At 51.4% G+C, this 21,452-nt stretch overlaps 1 protein-coding gene across 2 annotated transcripts in view; it reads left to right on the top strand.

Annotated features, from left to right (window-relative positions):
- The window catches only part of PLEKHH1 (pleckstrin homology, MyTH4 and FERM domain containing H1), a 45,010-nt gene extending 23,868 nt beyond the window's left edge, over positions 1–21,142 (top strand). For both annotated transcript variants that reach the window (XM_036905976.2, XM_036905977.2), the window contains 22 exons: positions 1,418–1,496; positions 2,120–2,211; positions 3,631–3,781; positions 3,973–4,121; positions 5,167–5,277; positions 6,198–6,284; positions 6,635–6,796; positions 7,733–7,813; positions 8,168–8,350; positions 8,742–8,850; positions 9,645–9,757; positions 10,333–10,509; positions 10,829–10,926; positions 11,423–11,600; positions 12,152–12,307; positions 13,343–13,443; positions 14,217–14,358; positions 15,450–15,592; positions 15,722–15,851; positions 17,474–17,560; positions 17,868–18,014; positions 18,995–21,142. In XM_036905976.2, the coding sequence (XP_036761871.2) occupies positions 1,418–1,496; positions 2,120–2,211; positions 3,631–3,781; positions 3,973–4,121; positions 5,167–5,277; positions 6,198–6,284; positions 6,635–6,796; positions 7,733–7,813; positions 8,168–8,350; positions 8,742–8,850; positions 9,645–9,757; positions 10,333–10,509; positions 10,829–10,926; positions 11,423–11,600; positions 12,152–12,307; positions 13,343–13,443; positions 14,217–14,358; positions 15,450–15,592; positions 15,722–15,851; positions 17,474–17,560; positions 17,868–18,014; positions 18,995–19,156 (2,838 nt within the window). In that variant the 3' untranslated portion in view covers positions 19,157–21,142. The remainder of the gene's footprint in view (positions 1–1,417; positions 1,497–2,119; positions 2,212–3,630; positions 3,782–3,972; positions 4,122–5,166; positions 5,278–6,197; positions 6,285–6,634; positions 6,797–7,732; positions 7,814–8,167; positions 8,351–8,741; positions 8,851–9,644; positions 9,758–10,332; positions 10,510–10,828; positions 10,927–11,422; positions 11,601–12,151; positions 12,308–13,342; positions 13,444–14,216; positions 14,359–15,449; positions 15,593–15,721; positions 15,852–17,473; positions 17,561–17,867; positions 18,015–18,994) is intronic.
- Positions 21,143–21,452: the final 310 nt, after the last annotated feature.

Genomic DNA, 21,452 nt, shown 5'->3' with positions numbered 1-21,452 from the left:
TCGCAGTCCTCTTTGTAACTTGCTCCTAAGGAGAACCAGAGGCTGTGCCAGCCCCTCCGGGTCCCTGCCAGCTCAGGAAGGAGCAGTGGCTGGGGAGCCCACACTTCTTCGCTGGTGGGACCCACTGGGCAGCCACCTTTGGGGAAAGTCACGGGGACAGCCGAGAGAAAGGTGTTTCTCAGTTGGAGGGAGGCAGGCTGGCTTATTAGCCAGTTGAGAGTTTGCAGAGCCCTTTTTCTGTTGATCCTCAAAATAACCTTGTGAGTTGGGCATTAGATATACTGCCTTTCATAAAACACTCCTACCTCTGTTTAGCCTAAAGCTCTCAAGGTTCACTTTCATTTCCTCTGTGAAGGTGGTTGAATTCCACTATGACCACTGGCAGGAATAATATTTTTTATGCCTAATTTTACTACTTGGATCCAATTTATCTGCCTGACATGAACTCAGGAGGGCCCCGTCCTCCCCACTGCCCCATCTCTTGTCTCACTCCACTTACCTCAGAACCTCATCCTGGGACTCGCCACCCCCACGCCTTCCCACGGGTGCCCCAGGGTTGCTGCCCCTCTGGGGGGCTCCCCACTAGCATCCCACCTTCCAGCCCCAGCCCAGACGACCTTCCCTAGTCCTTGTGACTCACATGTCACTTGAGGGGGCCTTTGTTTTCCCTGTACCTTGAATGGAAAAAAGATGCGGAAAAGCTTCATGGGCTGTTTGGAAAATCAAAACCATCAGAAAAGATCCCTGGGCCTGTGGGTCTGCTGCAGACCCAGGGACCCCTGAGGAGTGAGCAAGAATTGAGGGTGGGGACTCCCCATTAGTATGTCTTCTGCAGCAGGGTTCTGGGGCCTGACTGAGCTGGACAGGCTTTATAGGCTGGGCTGAGCCTGTGATGTACTGTTAATTACTGTAGAAAAAAAATGTGTCCCAGCTTCCACACAACTGGCTGACCAAGGGCATGCCATCACCACGGGGCTCTGAATTCCTCATTGTCAACACCCCAACTTCTACATGTGGGAGCCTGAGACCCAAGCCTCTGAAATGGGTACAATTCAGAGAAACAGGTCGCTGACCCCTCTCCTCCAGAACTTTGCCCTAAGGGTAGCGTGGAGGCAAGTGGGAGATTGAACATCTGTTGGGCAGTGATTATAGTCCAGGTGTTAAAGTTTATATCAATAATTGCATTTGATTTTCACAACAGCCTTAAAGGTGAGCATTATTACCCCCATTTTAGAGCTGAGAAAAATGAGGCACAGAGATGGTGTGAGTTGCCCACGGTTCCCCTGCAAGTAACTGGCTAAGCCTGCATGTGGACCAGGCCTGCCTGCTTCCAAAGCCATGCTTTTCCTCCACCCCCAAGAGGGACTGGCATGGGTGCAGGGCTGCACCCTGACCCTCCTGGCACCTCCCTTTCCAGGAGAGCCGGATCTATGCTGTGGCCACGGCAGGCATGCGGCTCTCGGACGTGTCTCCCAGAAGTAATGCCCTGTGCTGCGGTGAGTCCCAAGTGAGCAGCCCACAGTGGGCAGGGTGGGGGTGCAGGGGGGAAAAGACTGAGCAGCACCCAGGGCCAGGGTCACTTGGCACCCAATTCATTCCCCTACCAGGTGAGGTTCAGGTGAACTCACCCAGCCAGGGCTACCTTGCAGAGAAAAGGAGCTGTGCGGGTTCAGCTCCTCACCTGGCAGGTCGGGGTGGGTACAAATAGAGTGTGGCCAGTTACTGAGCTAGAAGCTACTTTAGAGGCAGGGTCCTCCAGCCCCGCCTTCCTCCCACACTAGGTTCCCTTCTTCTCTGCAAGGGCTGTGGTGGGAGGAGCCCCTGAAGGTGCCCCTGAAGGAGCTGCATCCCCACCCACTGTCTCCTGAGTCACCAGCCAGCCACAGAGCCCCCTCAGTGATGTGAGAGCCCCATAGCCACACGATTTGTAACTCACCTTGGCAAGGGTGGAACTTTGGACAGCCTTGGCCGCATCCTGAGGTCTGTCTCCCTGAGTGCTCATTCTGGGAACGCTGGCTGCACAGGTGTCCTCGCTCTGCCCAGGTCTCCACCGCCCCCCCGACCCTTACTGCTTTATGTCACCCGAGTTAATCTCACCCCTCTTCCCTGCACCCTCCAGCTTCGAGCCCTCCTGCCCTTGCGTCCCCTGGGCCTTTCTCTGGCCTTGTCTACAAGAATGTCACCGTGCCTGTCTACACAGCTCTGAAGGGGGTAAGAAGTTGCTGTCCAAAGAGAGGGTGTCCCTTTCCGGAGAGGCCCCTCGTCCATGCAATGGCTGGAGTGGGGCTCTAGGGTCAGGCTTCTGCATACACATGACCATATATCATTTTAGTTTTATTGCTTTGTACTTATTAGATTTTTATTAGACTACATTTGTGGCACAGTAAAAAGAGGTTAAATCTCTGCCTGTCCCACCTCTCCTCCACATCTGTCCAGAGGGCAGCAGGATGCCTTCCAGAATTCTTTACACATGTTCCAACATATACTCCCATAACATCTCTACATATTGTTTAACAAAATTCAGATATAACTGCAACATGATGTTCTCATACACATTTTTGTCCCTTTTTGTTATTGGCCTTTGAGATCATTACAAACAGTAATACTTTGTGTAAAACTTTTTATAGAAGAATAAAAAGCCAAAAGTGAAATTTGCTCTCACATTGCTGTTTCCTAATTCCTGACCCCAGAGGCAACTGTCATGAATGGTGTGGTGCTTATTCTGTAAGACCTTCTGATGCATTTACAAACGCACTTACAGATACTCTGCCTCTGTCGCGGTCATGTGCATGCATGTGCACATGCACACACATGGGATCACATTACCATGTCATTCTACACTGTGTTCACCCAACCACATGTCAGGTCTTCCTGTCATTCATCCACACACAGCTCTGCTTCCCTTTTTTTTTAGGGTTGTCATGTACCCCTTGGTATAGATGCCCCATAACTACTGATTGACAGTGTAGGTCATGTCTCCACTGAATGACTCTAGGTCATGTCGCTGTTTTTCTCTAAAATCAATGTTGTGATGAACATCATTGTGCAGATACCTCTGTGCACTTATGTATATGTATTTCCGTAGGGGAGAGTTCTGAAGATGGAATTTATGGGCAAATGGTATGCGTGTTTTAAATTTTGACAGCTTGTGCCAAATTCCTTCTAAAAAGGCTTTATTATACTACAGAGTATCCTTTTCCCCAAATTTCACCAACACTGAGATAACCAGTCTTTTTAAATGTTTACCAGTCGACACGATCTCGTTTCATTGTCCCCACACATTTTTAAAGCTCCTGTTTCATGCTTGGCCCTTTGTATGGCTTTCTGGCCCTCTAGTGGCAGGGAGCAAGGGTCACAGGGGCCAGGTGTTCAGCCTGGAGGGGGCGGGCAGCTCCTTTGGGGACCACAGAAGATGATGTGGCAGGGAGGGAGGCCCAGGGAGAAGTGTGGAGGTGAGGACGGGAAGGGCCTGCAGGCTGTTGGGTGCTCCAGTTGGGTGATGGCACCCATGTGCCCCAGACAGGCGGTATTGGCCATACGCTGGGGCCCTGGAGCCTGAATGCAAGTGTACGTGGGATGGGGCTTGTTTTGCAACCTGAGCTGCAGCAGGGGCGGGGGTCTGTCTTGCAGAGGGCCACGCAGATCAGCACGGTGCCCTTTGTGGACGAGTCCTCTGGGTCCGATGACGACTGCAGCTCTCAGGCGAGTTTCCGAACTTCAGTCCCCTGCGCTGAGTCCAGGAAGACCAGCGGAGTGGGCAGCCCCCGGGCCATCAAGAGAGGTAGGGAGTTGGGAAGCAGAAGAGGTGCAAGGCAGGAGGCCCCTTGTCCCTTCCCATAGCAGTCAGACGTGAGGGTCCCTGCTTGACCTGTGCCCATGCTTGGGGGTTCCAGGTGGAAGGCTGCTGCTCCCAGGATGTCTGAGGTGAGGGAGGTGTGGGACCTGGGCCCTGACTCCTCCTCCCTTGGCCAGGTGTCTCCGTGTCCTCGCTGAGCTCCGAGGGTGACTACGCCATCCCCCCAGATGCCTGCTCGCTGGACAGCGACTACTCAGAGCCTGAGCACAAACTACAGCGCACCTCGTCCTACTCTACCGATGGCCTGGGCCCGGGCCCGGGCGGGGTGAGCTGGGAGCAGGCCCACACCCCTGGGGCTGAGGCGAGGCAGGGTGGGGGCAGACCTGCAGCAGAAGCTGCCTGCGTGGGACCCCCAGCACAAGACATAGGCCGCTTCCATGTGAGATGAGAGGTCCCTGGGATTGGTGAAGGGAAGGACAGGGGCTGGGGGCTGCCATGGACATGAGGCTATGGGGCGTGGGCTGGGGAATGTGAGTTACTCACAGACCCTATGAGGAAGACAGGCAGCCTAGCAAGCTCCTCATCAAACCAGTACTGGCCAGTCAGAGAGCCCACTGAGCCTCCTGGACTACAGTTCACGTGTGTCACCCCATTTTAGCTCCCTGCTGACTCTGGAATTTATTGAGTTCTTGGAATGTGCCAGGCACCATGCTCGGTGCTTTTCGTGCCCTGTCTCAGTTGTCCCCACAATCCTCCTAGGATTACTTCCCCATTTTATGGATGAGAAGCCTGAGGATCAGAGGCATGCTGTCACACACAGAGCCGGCAGTAAAGCCAGACCTCTCACTCCCCAGCCCTCCCTCTACACCACTGTGCTGCCCCGCCTTCATCCCCTGCTTCACGGCCCCTCTGCCCCAGCCTGGCTCATGTGCTCACTCATCCCCAAACCTCTCTCTCCCTTCCCTGCTGCCTGGAATGGCCTTCTTTTTCCTCTCAGCTCAGCTTTAAAGGGAAGCTGACATTTCCTTCCAAGGCTGGTTCAGATCTGGCTCTTCCCTGAAGCCCTCCTGGTCAGCCTCTCCCTCATATAGCCCCTGGCCTGCTGTCTTTTCATGGCTGGGCAAAGTCTTCCCCAGCCAGCAGGACCTTCCCCTGAAGGACCACCCATGCTCTATGCTTGTCCTCTCTGAGCCCTTAGCAGAGCACAGTGCCTTGAAAATACACATAGTAGGTACCCAATAATTTTGTTTTTAATTGATGGCAAAACAGTGTCTCAACTAAGCCACTTTGGCTGGTGTATTGTCCAGAAGCCCCAAGTGATTCCCCCTTTCTGCCCTCCCCTCTCCCCCCTACACCCTCCCACCCCTCAGGAGTCACTGGAGAAGTCGGGCTACCTGCTGAAAATGGGAAGCCGGGTAAAGACGTGGAAGAGGCGCTGGTTTGTCCTGAGACAGGGACAGATTATGTACTACAAATCCCCGGTGAGACCCTCCTCCCCCAGGACAGTAGTTAAAAGGACCCCACCCCAGACCCAGAACTGTGTGAGGGGGGCTAGAAGAGGGGCAGAGGGGCCCACGGCCAGAGGCAAAGGTGCGGCAGGAGGGGAGAGGCAGCCTGGATGGACACCTCAGACTCTGATCCACCCGTGGGACCATGAGGCTGGTCACTGGTTCTCAGAGTAAAATGAGGCAGAACAGTCAAAGGTAGCTCTGTGAGTCTGTCTTCCTTCAGAAGCTGATCTCTTCTTACACCTGGTCCTGCAAAAGAACTGTTGCAAGGCTGCCTCACATCACCTGGACTGTTCTAATAGGCAAGCCTATTTTACCTCCTCCACCTCCTTCCTATACTGTTGGGAATTAGGGAGTCTTGGATGGTGGGACTTAGTTCCCCTGGGGAACTACAGCTAGTGTTCTAAAGAAGGCAGAAGACCTTTTCTCTTGCACAGCTCTGCCGATTGGTAATGGCTGTCTCCAGTACCGTGTTAAGGATTCTGGTCCTGGACCACTCCATGGGCAGGCCTGCTCTGACTGATTAGCAATGTCTGCAGTGGCACTGGAAAGGGTAATGTGATGTATGTGCCACTTACCAGATTTTCATCCTTGCTATAATGGATGTAGTAAAAAGAGTTTAAAGGCTTTATAGCTCAGTAATGGCCTGGTCGCTTCTCACTCATTTTAAAGGCTCAATCTATCCTTTTTGAGGTTGGGTCAGAAGGACCCATAACTCTAATCATTGCTCCATTTAGCTAGAAGCAGGATCCAGAACACGTTACCCATCATACCAGAACCCAGGGAAGCTGGGGATCACCTTCCCCTTTGCCTGTGACCTGAAGTAAGATCTGAGGGGAAATGATGTTTTCTGGAAGGCACCAACCTCCTTCCTCCTGATTCCTCTCTTACAGAGCGATGTCATCCGGAAACCTCAAGGTCAAGTGGAACTGAACTCCCACTGCCAAATTGTTCGAGGGGAGGGGGCACAGACATTCCAGGTGAGCATGCTCCTGCACTGGTGTTTTGGGCAGAAGAGGTGCTGGGTTTGGATATGACTGTGACGGAAGCAAAGATGGGGCAGAATGAGCATGTGTGAAAGATGGGACGTCAGCATTTGGATACAATCCTAATCTGTGAGCACAAGGAAAGAGGAAACAGCTTGTAGGATGGGGTGAAGGTGGGAGAGTCAGGAAGCACAGAAGAGCAGGAAAAGGAGGTGGAGGGAGCCAGCGTGGGGGGAAGGCAGGCCCAGGGGGTTTAGGGACCTGAGCCACCTTGGAGCCAGGTCCCTGCTATTCTATCCCCGTGTCTCCCTGTCCCCTGCCCCCAATCCCTGATTCCTCCGCAGCTCATCTCTGAGAAGAAAACCTATTACCTGACGGCGGACTCCCCCAGCCTGCTGGAGGAGTGGATCCGAGTGCTGCAGAGCCTGCTGAAGGTCCAGGCCACTGGGCCTCCAGCCCTGCCCCAGGGCGGCACCAAGCCCACCGTGAAGGGCTGGCTCACCAAGGTACCGGAGGGCCCAGCGGGGAGGATGTCGGGGAGTCAGAAGTGGGAATGCTGTCCTCCCCTTACATGGCTCCTTTCTTTAGGAATTCCCACACAGCCATTAGGTGGTTGGCCTCAAGTATGGTCTGACCATGCAAGGTGGTGGCGAATGATCCTCTGGAAATAGGGATCAGTGTTCTTAGAACAACAGCTGTTCTCAAAACAAAAAGGAATGTCTTGCACTCTTTCTGAAGTCATTAGCAGTCGCTCACCTCCCCTACCCACACCCACCACACTTCAGTACGAATGGTGTGAAGCTGAGACCTAGGCGAGGTAGGTGCAGCCATTCAAAGATGTGTATACTACCCCAGCCTCTCCTAAAGGCGTTTAAGTGAGGGCTCTTCTGGTTGCAAGAGCAGAGATGCACTTGTTAAGGGAAGCTAGCCAGGAAGCACATTAACTAGGCCAGAGTGTCATCAGGAAGCAAAGCCACATGTATGAGCAAGCCTGGTGCTGTGGGCTCGCTCTCTGCCTGTGCTTCCATGTTCCATGTGTGTTCACATCTGGGAGCAATTGTTGTCCCCCCATGATTCACACATGCCCAAGGGCTTCAGCCTACCCTGGCCCTTCCTCCCTCCGCATCCTTACTCTAGCCTCTGCTGACTAGCAAGTTCTTCTGTGTTTATATTCCCAGGGCAGGACATCCGATTGGCCTGATTAATCTTAAAATGGCAGGTTGTATGAGGATAGATGGAGGGGTCACATGGTGCACACCGTGGACCCTTGCTGTGAAAGGGCTGGTTCTGTTAGTAGGGAGTCTGGGTGGCATCTCCACTAAGGACCTGAGTTTGACCAGGGGCTTCTAGATCTGCCTTCCTGTGGCTTCTCTTTTTCAGCCCTGGATTTATTTCTGGGGTCACCTGGTTCTAATAATGCTGGTTCATTTCTGTCCTAACAGGTAAAGCATGGCCACTCCAAGCTGGTCTGGTGTGCTCTTGTTGCGAGAACCTTCTACTATTATCGAAGCCATGAGGACAAGGTACTTCCTGGCAGCACCCACTCTCTGATTCCTCCAGGTCACATCCCTGTGACCCTGTGTCCTGATGGAAGTCCCCAGCTTTACCCTCTACCCCACCTAACCCCACAACAGGTACAAAGCCAGGCGTTTGGCTCTTTCTAGAGTATGACCAGTGTGCTGGGCCCCCACATTCTACTTGTGTGGTCTATCTGGGCTTCTCCAAGGAGGCCTCAGCCAGGGAGCACAGTCTCCTCTCCTTATCCTGTCATCTGTCCACATCTTTGATTCCCAACCCAACACGGCCCAAAGGTGCAGAGAGAGGAGACTCCCCTGTTCCCCCCAGCTCTCCCATTCATGGAAGGCTCATGTCCACAGCGACCCCTGGGCCATCTGCCCGTGCGGGATGCACACATAGGTGAAGTCGACCGATCCTGTGACTCAGACGAGGACTATGAGGCTGGAGGAACTGGGCGGTTGCTTTCCTCCCACTGCACCCTGGTGATCCATCCCCCAGAGCACAGCCCCACCTACCTCCTCATTGGCACCAAGCATGAAAAGGTAAGAGGGCTGAGCTTCTGTGGCCAAGCTTGCATCCATGATCCTCATTTTCCCTTCTTTCTTTCCACAACCTTCCCAGAATGCAAGTTTATTTATCTCCTGGACATTTTGGCAACTGATTGATTCCCAATATTAATATTCCTTGTACTGAATTTGCTTCCAGTGACTAACATCTTTTCACTGGGGCCATGAGATAGAAACACAAGCTTAGAAACCTGGGTCCATGTTCACCTGACCCCTAGTCTTTCCTCTTAGAGACCACTGGCCTTGACTGTGCCAGCCGAATGCACTGAATCTCACTGGGCTTGGCCCCTTCAAGGGAGCCTCCTTGGAACTCATGGCTCCATTCTTCCCACCCAGCCCCATCAGCTGGCTTTCCATCCCCTTCCAGGATACGTGGCTTTACCACCTCACAGTGGCAGCAGGTGGCAGCAGTGCCAAGGTGGGCACTGCCTACGAGCAGCTCATTGCAAAACTGATGGATGGCGAGGGAGGCCCAGGTAAGGCAAGGTGGCCAGTGCTGCTCGGGTGGGAAGGTGGCGGCTGGGAATTGTTGGTCAAGGACCCAAAGAAAACACTGCTTTACTGTGAAGCTGTCTTAAAGGCATCCAAGCCACAGAAGGCCATTTCTGTCCCATGCTCCAGGGCCCCTGTTTCTGGTGAAAATACTGAGGTGACCCCTCTGTACCCGGGGAGTTCACCTGGGAAGCCGACTTTCCAGTGACCTGGGTCAATGTTTTACTTGGTTCACCGTTGCTCTGCTAGCTGGACAGAGGGTTGAGGAAACAAGTTTGCTGGTTCATCTCTAGTTAGAGTTTGTTAATCTATAAATGAAACCTAAGTTGAGATTGGGCTCACCTAAGCCTGAGACATTTGGGGTCTTTATTTAGCTACCAAGTCTCGGGATGTTGAGGACCTGAGGGCATACACCCCACCCCTTCTCTGGTGCTCTGAGGCTTGTTTATGATCAGGCTAACCCACATTCCTCTATCCAGACCTGACACTGCAGGGAGGGCACCTCCCCTGCACACACACCTGCACTCAAGTGCGCGCAACCTCGCACACTCACCCTCTTGCAGCCTGTGAGCCAAGCAGCAGGGTAAGCCGGGCTTGTGGCGCCCTAAGTGCAGCACACAACTGCCCACCCCTCACTCTGTAGACATAAACCTCACACAGCCCATGTGTCGCAGGCAGATAAACCCATCTTCCCCATAAACCAAAGTGGCGGTGGGGGCAGGAGGTGAGCTCCCTCATCGGGGGTAACTGGCTGCCGTCTGGTGCTGTGCTTGGGCAGATTCCCCTCTCTGGAGGCACCCCATGCTGTGCTACAGCAAAGATGGGCTGTACACCTCACTCACCACCCTGCCCTCTGAGGCCCTGCAGACGGAGGCTCTCAAGCTCTTCAAGGTAAAGTGAGAGTGGAGCTCACGGCTGGTGGTGCCCTCGCCACCTGCCCAGGCCCTGCCCAGAGCTCTGCCCCCCATGGGATACTCAGGTGGACCAGACCTGTGCACTTAGGCGGTAGCCCACAGAGGAATCAGAAGAGGCCGGGGAAGTCCTACAGGGTCCCCATCATGTCCTTTTTGTCAGGGAGGCTGAAAGCTCTGGGACTTAATTCATAAAGCACCTGTGAAAACCCCATTGAGGAGCTCCCTCTTCCTGTGGTGAACAGCAGGACCTGAGAGATTCTGTCCTATGATATTCTTTGTGCTTGTCTGGATAGTCTGTCTTTTTAAAAAATAAATATGTCTTGCTTATGTAATAGAAACATTTAGAGAAGGAAACAATCCATCTCAGAGTGGCCTTCTCAGCAGGCATAGATGCTCTGAGCAGTGACACTGACCCCCCTTAAAAAGGGCTGTGTGCAGAGAGCCGCAGCCTCTCTTGAGCCCCAGGGGGATGGTCCAGTCTGTCCACAGTCACAGAGGATGCTAATCAAGGGGCTGGGGATGTGCCTGTGCCCACCGTCATTTCCCTACCAGTCCTGCCAGCTCTTCATCAATGTGCCTGTGGAAGCTGCCTCAGTGGACTACCATGTGTCGCTGGCCCAGACGGCACTGCAGGTCTGCCTGGCTCACCCCGAGCTACAGAGTGAGATCTACTGCCAGCTCATGAAGCAGACCAGCTGTCGCCCACCTCAGAAGTACTCACTCATGCAGGTGGGTGTCCCCGGGGTAGAACTGCTGACAGGAGCCATTGGCCAGGGCTGCCCAGGAGGTGGGAAAGGGAAGGAGGTGACTAGGTAGGCGTCTGCTGAGCCTGGTGGCCCCTGGGCAGCCTCAGTGATCAAAGCTGCCTCCTCTGTGCCCCTTCTGGATGCCCGTGCACAGTCAGATAGTGTGATTGCTCTAGACCAAGTCAGCCCATTGTGGTGCCCACAGAAGTTTGGATAGAGTGGTGAAGGCTCTGTAGCTCGGGGCTCAGAGCCCTGGGACTGCAGACCTGGCACTCATCCCACACTGCCTGTTCCCCTGGCAGTGCTGGCAGCTCCTGGCTCTGTGCGCCCCCCTTTTCCTGCCTCAGCACCACTTCCTCTGGTATGTCAAGCAGCAGCTCCAGCGCCACGCAGACCCCAGGTGAGTGAGCATTGCCTCCTGTGTCCCTGACAAACTGACCGTGGTGTGATGGAGAGCAATGCGGGAGGGTCCAGGGTGGGTCAGCTTGCCCCTGCTCTTGGAGATCTGCTCGGGGGTTGCAGAGACTTCACCCATTACTGTGCATCCGGATGGGCACCTGGAGATCTGGGCCTGCCTAAGCGTCCGTGCATGCCAGTTCACGTATGCACAGATGTTTTGTGGGGGCTCTCCAGCGCCCCCAAACCATCCCCAAATATTTATTCTCCGTTGCCATGTTTTTCTGGTGTCTGGAGAAAAATATCTATGCCAGCCACCTGCAGCTTATAGGCCCTGAATGACAAATTAACACCCCAGTCTGGAGTCTTCAGGGCTTTTTTCATAGCCTGCCCAGCTGCAGCTGTGGCCCTGGCTAGGTCTGGGTGGGGAGCCAGGGTGGCAGGGTGGCAGGGTGGGTAGGTTACCTGGTTGTCCCTTCTTCCTTTGCCTGTCTTTTTAGAAATGAAACTGGCCAGTATGCTACCTACTGCCAGCGGGCAGTGGAGCGGACCCTGCAGACAGGGGAACGAGAAGCCAGGCCGTCACGCATGGAGGTGGTGTCCATCTTGCTGCGTAACCCCTTCCACCACTCCCTGCCCTTCAGCATCCCTGTGCACTTCGCCAATGGGACTTACCAGGTGAGGAGGCTGCACGGGCTCCCTGTCCCGAGTGTCCACATTATCACTACCCCAGAGGAACAGACCTTTGGGTCAGGTGGGTGTTAAGCCTCCCCTGGCTTGGTAGATTCTTAACAGGCAAACCAGCAGAAGGACAGGCCTGGGGTTTGGGGGTGGAGTGGGGCTGTTGGTGCCGGTGTGGAAGGAGAAAGGAGCTTGAATCGCAAGAGTGCTCCAGTGTTTGGTACCTGGGAAGTCAGTTTCTGGAACCCACTGCATGAATAAGGAGGCTGAGACATTGACCAAGAAAGTGGCTCAAGCAAAGGCCTCCAAAAGAGAAACAGTAAAGGAGGATAGAGCATAAGTCTGACTGCAGTTTACAGCAGCAGGCTCATCCCTTTAGCGCTCACCCTCTGCATGTGGACACAGAAGTGAACTTCCTTTGCCCTTTGCATCTGCCCCTGGTGCCTTTCAGCCAAGCCTTTCCATCTCGCAGACTCAAGACTTGTCCACTAGCCCTAGTGAGCTCCTCTCACAAAGTTCCCTCTGAGACTAATGCCTCTCCCCTGCAGGTGGTCGGTTTCGATGGCTCCTCCACAGTAGATGAATTTCTCCAGCGGCTCAACCAGGAGACAGGCATGAGAAAGCCAGCTCGCTCTGGCTTTGCCCTCTTCACAGATGATCCTTCTGGCAGGGACCTGGAACACTCCTTGCAGGGCAGCATCAAGGTGACTGCCTCCCCATTAAGCCAGCTGAGCCCCTCCTGAGCCACCTGTAGGCTTTGGGATTTTGGTGATGGGGAAGCAGCCTGTCTGGAGGGTGCCTGTCCCATGGCCTGTTTGGGCCGCTGGGCCAGCATTTCTGTGCCATCCTAAAATGTAGCTGTGTAGGCAGAGAGAAGTTGTTTGTGCCCTGTCTCTGGAGAGATCTCCATATCTCTCCCTCCCTCATGGCCGTGGGGCATCTAGGGGAAAAGGTGCTTCTCAGCTCGGTGTAGGAAAGACAGGGAGGCACTTCTCAGCAGCAGCTCTAACTGAGCCTGCTGCCTGTTACGTATATACATGCATAGGAGACAACTGTATGCATAGGCCTATAGGATGCCATGTTGTACACAGGCCCTCTTACTTGTCTGCTGGGCCTGTGCTGTGCTGACAGGTTTGCCCACATTCTAAGGAGGTAGATTCTTGTAGTACCTCTGCAGGTAAAACCCCTGAATGAGATTAAGCCCTGCCTTGTATTGTGGCCTGAGAGTAGAGCCATGGGGGGTGTGCTGTAGCACCTGACGATATGAGTGTGCATTACGGCGACAAGGCAAAGGCTCTCGTCTTTTACCATTGCCTGGGCAAATTTTGCCACATATGCTCTTTATAAATGTCCAGGTGTCTGTAAGGCTTTGTTCCATAGTAAGCCTCTGGGTATATTTGTTGAAGAGAAGAATAGTGGTCAGTGGAATGGAAGTGGAGCTGGCGATGAGGGCCATGGTTTTTCACTGAGGCCTGCCTAGCCTCTGGGGAGGTGCCCTCAGATGGTAAGGCCAGTGGGGGCAGTGTTCTGAGCTTTGCTGCTCACACCGTGCCCAGGGCTACAGCTGTCTGTCTGTCTAGGGAGTCCCAGGAGTATGAGGCCCTGCAGGTTAGCCTCCTGATGCAGGACTATCACTCAGCTTTGCCCTGTACCCTGCTGCTCTGCCCAAGTCCAGCTTTGGCTGGACCTTGTTCCCCGTAGCACATGCTTGTCTGAGTTTCTTCTTTTGCTTGTTTAAGATCTGCGATGCCATCTCCAAGTGGGAACAAGCCCTGAAGGAGCTACACTCCGGAAAGTCTGAGGGCGGCACACGCGTCGTGAAGCTGATGTACAAGAACAGGTCCTGAGCACTGCCTGAGGGTGGGCCAAGCATGAAGGCTGCCACAGGGTGCCGTCTATCACTTCCCCAACTGGATGGCCTGTCCCAGACAGGCAGGGGTTCCACAGATGTAACACCACTTGGTGGTCATTAGCTGGGGGCCTAGGCTGGCTCTGCTGATCCTGTGAGACCCCGGGCCGCTCAGGCTCTCAGTCACTGTACTGTGTGTACACGCACATACACGCGTGCATGCACACACACACACACAGATGCACCTGCCAAAAAACCAGACCAACCTCATGGGATAGCTGCATGTTACATTAGGAGAGTGAAATTTTGTATGAACACTAGATATTTAAGGCTAGAGAATAAATAGCCCTTATACCAATTCCAGGAAATAGACAAGTAGACATCTGTTTAATCAATTTGAGTTAGAAAATTCCATTCCAGGTAGGTCTCCAGGCAAATAATATCTGTTAGTCTCTGGGAATCTTAACTCATCCCATTCCCTAATAAGCTGTAATTCCATGCACCAGACTGCCTTCACTAAAGCCAGTAAGTGTAATGGTGTATTCAGAATTAACCACATGCTACTGTTGCTATGCGATCTGATGGCCCTGTGTCTGCTCTGTCATGCTTGGTTAAATTTTCCTGGAGACAATAGGAAATAGGCTCACAAATGGTGTAAGAAGAGTAGTTTGTTTCTTTGGAAATCAAGATAAGCAGGTGCAGAGACAGCCTCATCCTTTCAGCCCCATCCAGCTGAGTTCCGGCTTCTCACTCTCTTCCTGCAGGCTGTACTTCCGGAGTCAGGTCAAAGGGGAGACAGAGCGAGAGCGGCTGCTGCTTGCCTCCCAAACTAGTGGAGAGATAGTGGCAGGCAGGTTTCCCGTCAACAAGGAGCTGGCCCTTGAGATGGCTGCCTTAATGGCCCAGGTAAGGTTCTGTTCAGAAATCCAGAGGGTTAGCCATCATATTTGACTCGCAGGTGGAAGGCACCATGCACCCTGAAATGGGAAATTCTGCAGATCTGGTAGTTCCTGATGAGAGGGCAGCCTTGCTGTCCCTCGCTATGGGGAGAAACTGACTCCTTACCTGGCAGAGTTCCTCACTGCAGATGCTGTGAGATCGTGGCCAAGTCACTTCATGTGTCTATGCTTTCATTTCCTTTTCTGTATACTGAAAACAAAACTGCCTCCTTGCTTGCTCCCACAGGGTTGTACTAGGTGTGATACTTACATGGTGTATATCACACAATATATGTGATAAAATTTGTGCTTGTAACTGTCAAACAGCCTAAGTAGAATTAGGAGGAGGACATGCATTCAGACTTGAATTCTTCTCCCTGTTACCCTAGGAGGCCATCTCGCTGAGTTATCTGGGATACTTCATGGTTCCCATGAGGAGTCTGGGTCTACATGCTGTAGAGGAAGGGGAAATAATAAGAGTTGATCTTATAATAAACATTTATTGAATACTCTGTCGAGGACCCTGTACCAAACACATTTTATTTGTATTACCCCAGTTAGTTCTCATCTCATTTAAAATGAAGAAATCGAAGCTCAGAGAGTTTAGGTAGGTTGACCAGGATTACAAAGCTGGTAATGGCAGAGCTGGGATTTGAGCCAAGTGTCCGACTCCAAAGGCCATATCTGGAATCCTCTGCTATACTCTAGGATCTATAGCATCTTCTATCCTGTATCTCTAATTTTTAGATTAGAAGCCAGAATTTCCACATGGTTTTCCCTTGTCTTCCACTAATTAACTTGTGGATAAGGCACTTAACCGCAGCTGCAAAATGAAAGTTGATCTAGACAATCTCTTAACACTCTAGGACCCTAAGGTTGTTTCTGTTGGGTCCATGAAACTTGAGCTAAGGGTCTGTTCACAACAAGTATTTTTCACAGCCATTCACACCCCACCAATAAAGGAATAATGTGATGGTTTATTTCACCCTCCCAACAGTCCCACCCCAGCCCCACCCACCTCCAGATTCTTGACTGGTCCCTCCATTTGCTTCCACACAGGTAGAATATGGGGACTTGGAGAAGCCCATCCTTCCAGGCCCTGGGGGCACATCTCCTGCCAAGGCTCAGCATCACCTCCAGCAGGTCCTAGACAGGTTCTACCCAAGGCGCTACAGACATGGGGCACCCCCTGAGCAGCTGAGGTAGGAGGCAGGGTCGGGGGAAGTTGCTGTTGGGAGGATGGGCCTACAGAGTTCGGAAAAGCCTCAGAGTTGCATTGCAAACTTTTTGGCACATCCCTGGCACCATTTCTCTCCATCCATCCAAACCAGGCACCTGATAGATCTGCTGACCTCGAAGTGGGCAGCACTACAAGGCTGCTCTCCGCCTGAGTGCATCCGCATCTACCTGACAGTGGCCCGGAAATGGCCTCTCTTTGGTGCTAAGCTCTTTGCTGCTCAGGTAAGTGCTGGTGGTTTCCTGTGGAAGGAGTGGGGACTGTAGCCCCAAGAAGGCCCTCAATTCCTCCTGGAGCTGCTGCCACATCTAGTCATGCTTAAGCCAGTCCAGTCTGCACTAGGACCCACCTGGGGGCGCTGCCTCCACCCATTCTGGCCTTCTGCTTTCCGTGGTCCAGGGCAGAGTGTGATTATTGATTTTGGACCAGGATTATTTCTGGGTGACCCTCATCTTTTCCCTTTTTTGCCTTCTTTCGCAGTGATACCCTTAAAAAAAAGATAGGATCAACTAATTCACACACAGCGGTTCAGACTTGATATGATCTCTCTCTCAAGAATGCTTTCATTTTAAAAACAAGTTTGAAAGGTAGGATGATGCACACTATAAACTGAACAAATACATTTCTACTGACTTTGCATGGCCGTAGTGGACTGTACTACTCAGGCAACAGTTCATTTCACCTGCACGTAAGCCAGGTCACCAATAGTTATTTCAGCTGGAACTTTCTTCACTGGGTGTCTGGTGTGCATAAACTTTATACATAATCACAGAGTACCCTGTCTTTAAAGCTTGATCATGATGCTGTTCACTGAAGGTCGAGATTAGACAGTGGACATTCACTCGTTCATTCAACAAAAAACTGTTGCGCTCCTGCTGTGTCTCGGGCATTGTGCTAGTTGTTTGAGTTACAAGAGGAGAGCGAATGAGGCATGGTCCTTGCTTTCACGGAGCTTCCTATCTACAGGGGAGATACACATTAAGCAAATCATCATATATATTGTCTTTCTCTAAATATATCATTTTTTTACATGCTTTCACAAGGACTATGAAGGAAAAGGACAGGGGTGTTCTAAAGGCATATAGCAGGTATCCCCTTGGTCTGGGAGGCTAGGGGAAGTTTCTGAAGAAGTTGACATGCCCATCTCTCTCCCCAGCCTTTTGGGTAGGAGAGAGAGGAAATCTGGAATGCCATATAGCAGCCCTGGGAGTGAGAAGTAGTCATTCCAGGAATTACCCACCAAACAGTCACTTCTTCACTGGTAGGGCCTAAAGCCTATAACACTGCATTCTTGCTTTCTTCTTTCTTTCATTATCCCTAGGAAATTGGTTGGACAGAAACATGCACTTCAGTGGGAGAGACTGAGGGTGGAATGCTGGCAGTTTCTGAGAGCTAGGAGAAAACAGCCTGTTCCCCATGCCCACGAGAGAGCAGCCAGGGCTGGCGCTTGTTATGCAGCACAGAACTTCCCAACCAGTGTACTGGGGCAGGATGGGCTATAGGTACTCCCAAGAAGTGATCACCACCCACGTGCAGGTGAAATGAACTGTTGCCTGAGTAGTACAGTCCACTACGGCCATGCAAAGTCAGTAGAAATGTATTTGTTCAGTTTATACTGTGCATCATTCTACCTTTCAAACTTGTTTTTAAAATGAAAGCATTCTTGAGAGAGAGATCAGATAGTTAGTAGGTGGCCAGAGTCCCAAGGCTACATGTCTGTTACTATGTTTTATGTTTTCCAAGACAAGAAGAAGGTTGGAAGTAACTGCCTAGCAAATCCCTGTGTGTGCCTGCTTCCTCAGAACCCCTAGCTGTGGATATGTCTGAGCTTTTCCTGTTCCCCCAGCCTGCACAGCTGTCTCCCAAGGAGAATGCTTTGGTGTGGATTGCCGTGAATGAGGACGGTGTGAGCATCCTGGACCACAACACTATGGTATGGAGGGATGAGAGCTGACTCCCTGGCCCCTCCTTTTCCTGAACTGTGTCCTCCTCTCCTCTCGGAACTCCAAAGGCCTGAGCTAAGTGACCATGGTTCCTCTGCCAGGCCCTGCCTGAGATCCACTCTCCTCTCATCTGAATACTGCTCTAGGACTTTGAACTGTAGATCTTCAAATTGCAACTACCCAAGTTCTCCCTTCCTGGTTAAGACTGCCCAAGCCTAGAAGGGACAGGGCATACTGGTTGCTAGCTCAGGAAGAAGGTGGACAGTTTCCCCAGAACTAACTGGCTCCTTCCCCCAGCAAGTGCACGTCACGTACCCCTACTCTTCAGTGCTGACCTTTGGTGGCTGTCGGGAGGACTTCATGCTTGTGATTAGATCCATTCCAGACCAGAGCTCAGGAAAAGGCCACATTGAGAAGTTGGTCTTCCGGATGGCTGCTCCCAAGGTGGGTCCAACAGCTGCTAAAACATTTTGTTCTGATCTGGTATGATGAGGTGAGGCAGGTGCTTAGAAAGGAAGCTGAGGTTAAGATAGTATTCCAGAAGAGCCCTGCCCCTCTTTTTAACTTCTGGCCTTGTCTGTGACCCACATCCCCGAGGTTCAGGTGGAGCCGCTCCTCAGCAGTCACCGTTGAGCTGGTAGGTGAGGGGCTAGCCAGGGAGGGAACTTCTCTGGTCCAGCTACCCCTATGCACCTCACACTACCTTTTTTAGTTATCTGAAGCCCCAGCACCATGCAGGCTGCAATCAGGAGCCCTCTTGGGTTTCTGCTCCTTGCAGCGGGCCCAGACAGCTTCCCCCAGAGTGCTATCACCATATCCTGTGTTTTGTCCCAACCATAGTCACCAAGTGGGACAATTTGCACGTGTTCCCCCTTCCTTGTGGACCTGAGGATGGTCCAAGGACCTCTTTTGCTTTAAGGGCTTCCTTCCTACTCAGTACAGGAAATGTTGACTAGCAAAAATAACAATTGCAAAGACTCTGAAACCTGAGTTCAGATTTATAGTTCCTGGCTCCCTTCTGAGAGTAACTGGAAACCCTGTTTCTTTAATCCTTAAGTTTGGGTTTGCCGAACCTCCCCCTTCCTTTTAGTGCCACACCTACCAAAAGAGAGGATATAAAGACCCCTTCCTCCAGGAGGCCCCTTCCCTGGCTTGGAGATACCCAGAGCGGGATGTTGCTCCCGTTCTCAGGAGGGAATCGTGCCCTTCAGAGGACCTCCAGACCAACAGGTGCTCATTTCACTGGGCCTCTGAACCCACAGGCATGATCTCCTTTGGACATTTTCTACTAAATGGGTATTTTAAGAGATGAATAAAGTGAAGCCCAGGAAGGTGATGTACCCAGTGTAATAGCTAATAACTGAGAACACCAGGATTCGAGCCAAAGCTAGTTCGCTCCCTTTGTTTGTCTGTTGCCTCCTTAGATTGCAGAGGCCACCTGCACCATGGCCAGCTACATGAACCATTGCTCTGCCACCGTGACCCCACCCCCCACCCCACCTGCTGCCCACCAGCTGCGGGACCTGGATGGACGGCAGTTCTTCGCTTCTGTTCTGGGTGCTGCCGAGCGGCCCGGGCTGCTGTGAAATCTCCTGCTCCTTTCCTCACCACCACCTGGTGCCTTGGGGATTAGAAATGTATCCTGGGCTATGACACTACTGTGATGGGTCCAACAGCCCTCCCTCTGCCCTGGTTTGTTCTGTGAAGTGCACTTCAGTGTCCACAAAGCCTTTACATTCTAGGTGCCTTACGTTTCAAGGACCAACTTTCAAGAATCCAGACCCAGTATAAAAACCACTTCTTTCCCCCACAAGAATACTGAGCTCTGGATGCTGCCTGATTCTAGACACAGGCAGGGATGGTCCACAGTGACTGGTTACTGAGGCATCGGTGCTCTAGGTCTGAGCTTTCTGCACTGATACTCCGAGGCAGGCTAACATTGTTTGTACTGAATATGTCGGGATTTCAGTATATCCTCATATTGGGATTTACACTTGAGGTTTTCCCAACATCCCTTAACAGAATAGGACTAGAATTTCCATTTCACCTGAACTCCACAAAAGCCTAGAATGTATGAAAACTGGACTTCCTTTCCCTCACAGAAAGGTGTTGGCAGCCTGGAGAACAAGGAACGGGTCGCCACTCCCTTTCTGCTACTGCAAACGAGCAGGTATTTGTAGTCCTGGGGCAGCAGTGCCTGTCTTTGCCGGACAAGGGCCGTCCTTGCTGAGGGTGAAGCTGTTTTCCCTCATACTGGACTGTCAGCCCAGCTAGGTATAAGTAGGGATAGGTCCAAGCTCACCACTCAGTCTCGTTTTGAGGATTGGACAGGGCTCAGTAAGGGTGGTGCTTACTACTGTAGAACAAGGCGGCTGGCACTTGTTCAAGCAAACTGCTTTGCTTTTTGCTGCTCTATGACACATAAGACCCCTCCAGGCTCTTGAGCCTGGATTCGCTCCTCAGACTTCTGGTGAACTTCCACTGGGAATTAGTTTGAAGGCAGAGAACACGTATGTGGTATCTGACCTAGTACGGAATTTAAAAGTTTCTTTCACCGTTTGCCTTCCTGACGACACCAGTATTCCTCCATCCCCAACTGAGACCTTCTGTTGAGTGCAGAGGAAATGATCTTTGTCTCCACCCTCCACAAACAGAGAAAAAAAAAAAAAAAGAACGGAAGAGTTCATTCATACTCTGATTTCCAACATCGGAGAAACTGAGTTTTATTTCATAGCTCTAAGGTAGTCTTACATTTGTCAATGAAGTGCTGAGAACTATTTAGGTTTAGCAACAGCATCCCAAAACCAAGCCTTTAACCCCAACAGTGTGTGTGTGTGTGTGTGTGTTGCACACTGCAGACACTGCAGGGCTGGAACTAGTTTGAACACCTCAACTGCTGTAAGCGTCCCCACTTTCACCCTTTAAACTGACAAGCATGATAGAAAAAGAAGCGTATCAGAATGTCTGCCTCTTTTAAATGAACTTGACTTTGCAAGGCTGGCAATTTTACTGTCATCTCCCCCAGAATTTGGGATCTAGCTGAGACATTTCTACCTCAAACAAGCCACATGTCACATGTACCACAGGCTCCTGAATAACCCCTCCACGGCTGATGTAAAAGGCAGAGCTTACAGCTCTAGTTTTGTTATCTTGAGTGTCTGTGGGGCCAATGGGGATATTATCTACCTGGAAGTTTAAAAAAAAAAGGACCCCATAGAAAAAGTAGCCACGAATGGAGCTGTCTCTACACTGAATTTGCAGGGGGTGGTGAAGCCATCTCCTCCACCCCATCTCCTGCCCAACCCTTCAGGAATCCTCCCTTAGTTTATTAATTTTATACAGAAGAAACTGCCTTATAAACAAAGGTTTCTATAGTTGGCATGTTTATCCTTCCTTAACATGTCTGGAAACCAAAGTTAAATTTCTGTCTGGCCTTCTGTGTTACCCCTCTTGGCAAAAGAAGTTTTTGAAACCATAGATAATGCTGAGTAACAAAAGAGTATTAATGTGCTTGACACCCATGACTGAAATGCCTCACTCATGTTTGTCAATAAAAAGCAGGTATCTGTTAACCAGGCAATTATTGTGTGTGTTTTTGGAAGGAAATCTGTTTATTAGGAGAGTCATCATAAATTAACCTTGTATAGAACACAGGAGGTAAGCAGACAGAGACTAGTCTTTGTAGGACATTTCTTCCTGCTAACCAGTACCTAAAGGGCTTGACTTCTTTTTCTCTAACATTCATATAGGGTTTCTATGTGGTTAGAAATTATCTTTCTCAAAAGATCTGATGTTAGTTTCCCATTGTTTTGCTCCAAAAATTTCAACAGAAAGTAGTAAACTTGCATGTGCTTAGGAATTTCACAAAGTGTTCCTTGTGGA

Source organism: Manis pentadactyla, chromosome 11 (genome assembly GCF_030020395.1).
Source record: "Manis pentadactyla isolate mManPen7 chromosome 11, mManPen7.hap1, whole genome shotgun sequence".
NCBI lineage: Eukaryota > Metazoa > Chordata > Mammalia > Pholidota > Manidae > Manis > Manis pentadactyla.
This window is presented reverse-complemented; position numbering and strand designations above follow the sequence as displayed.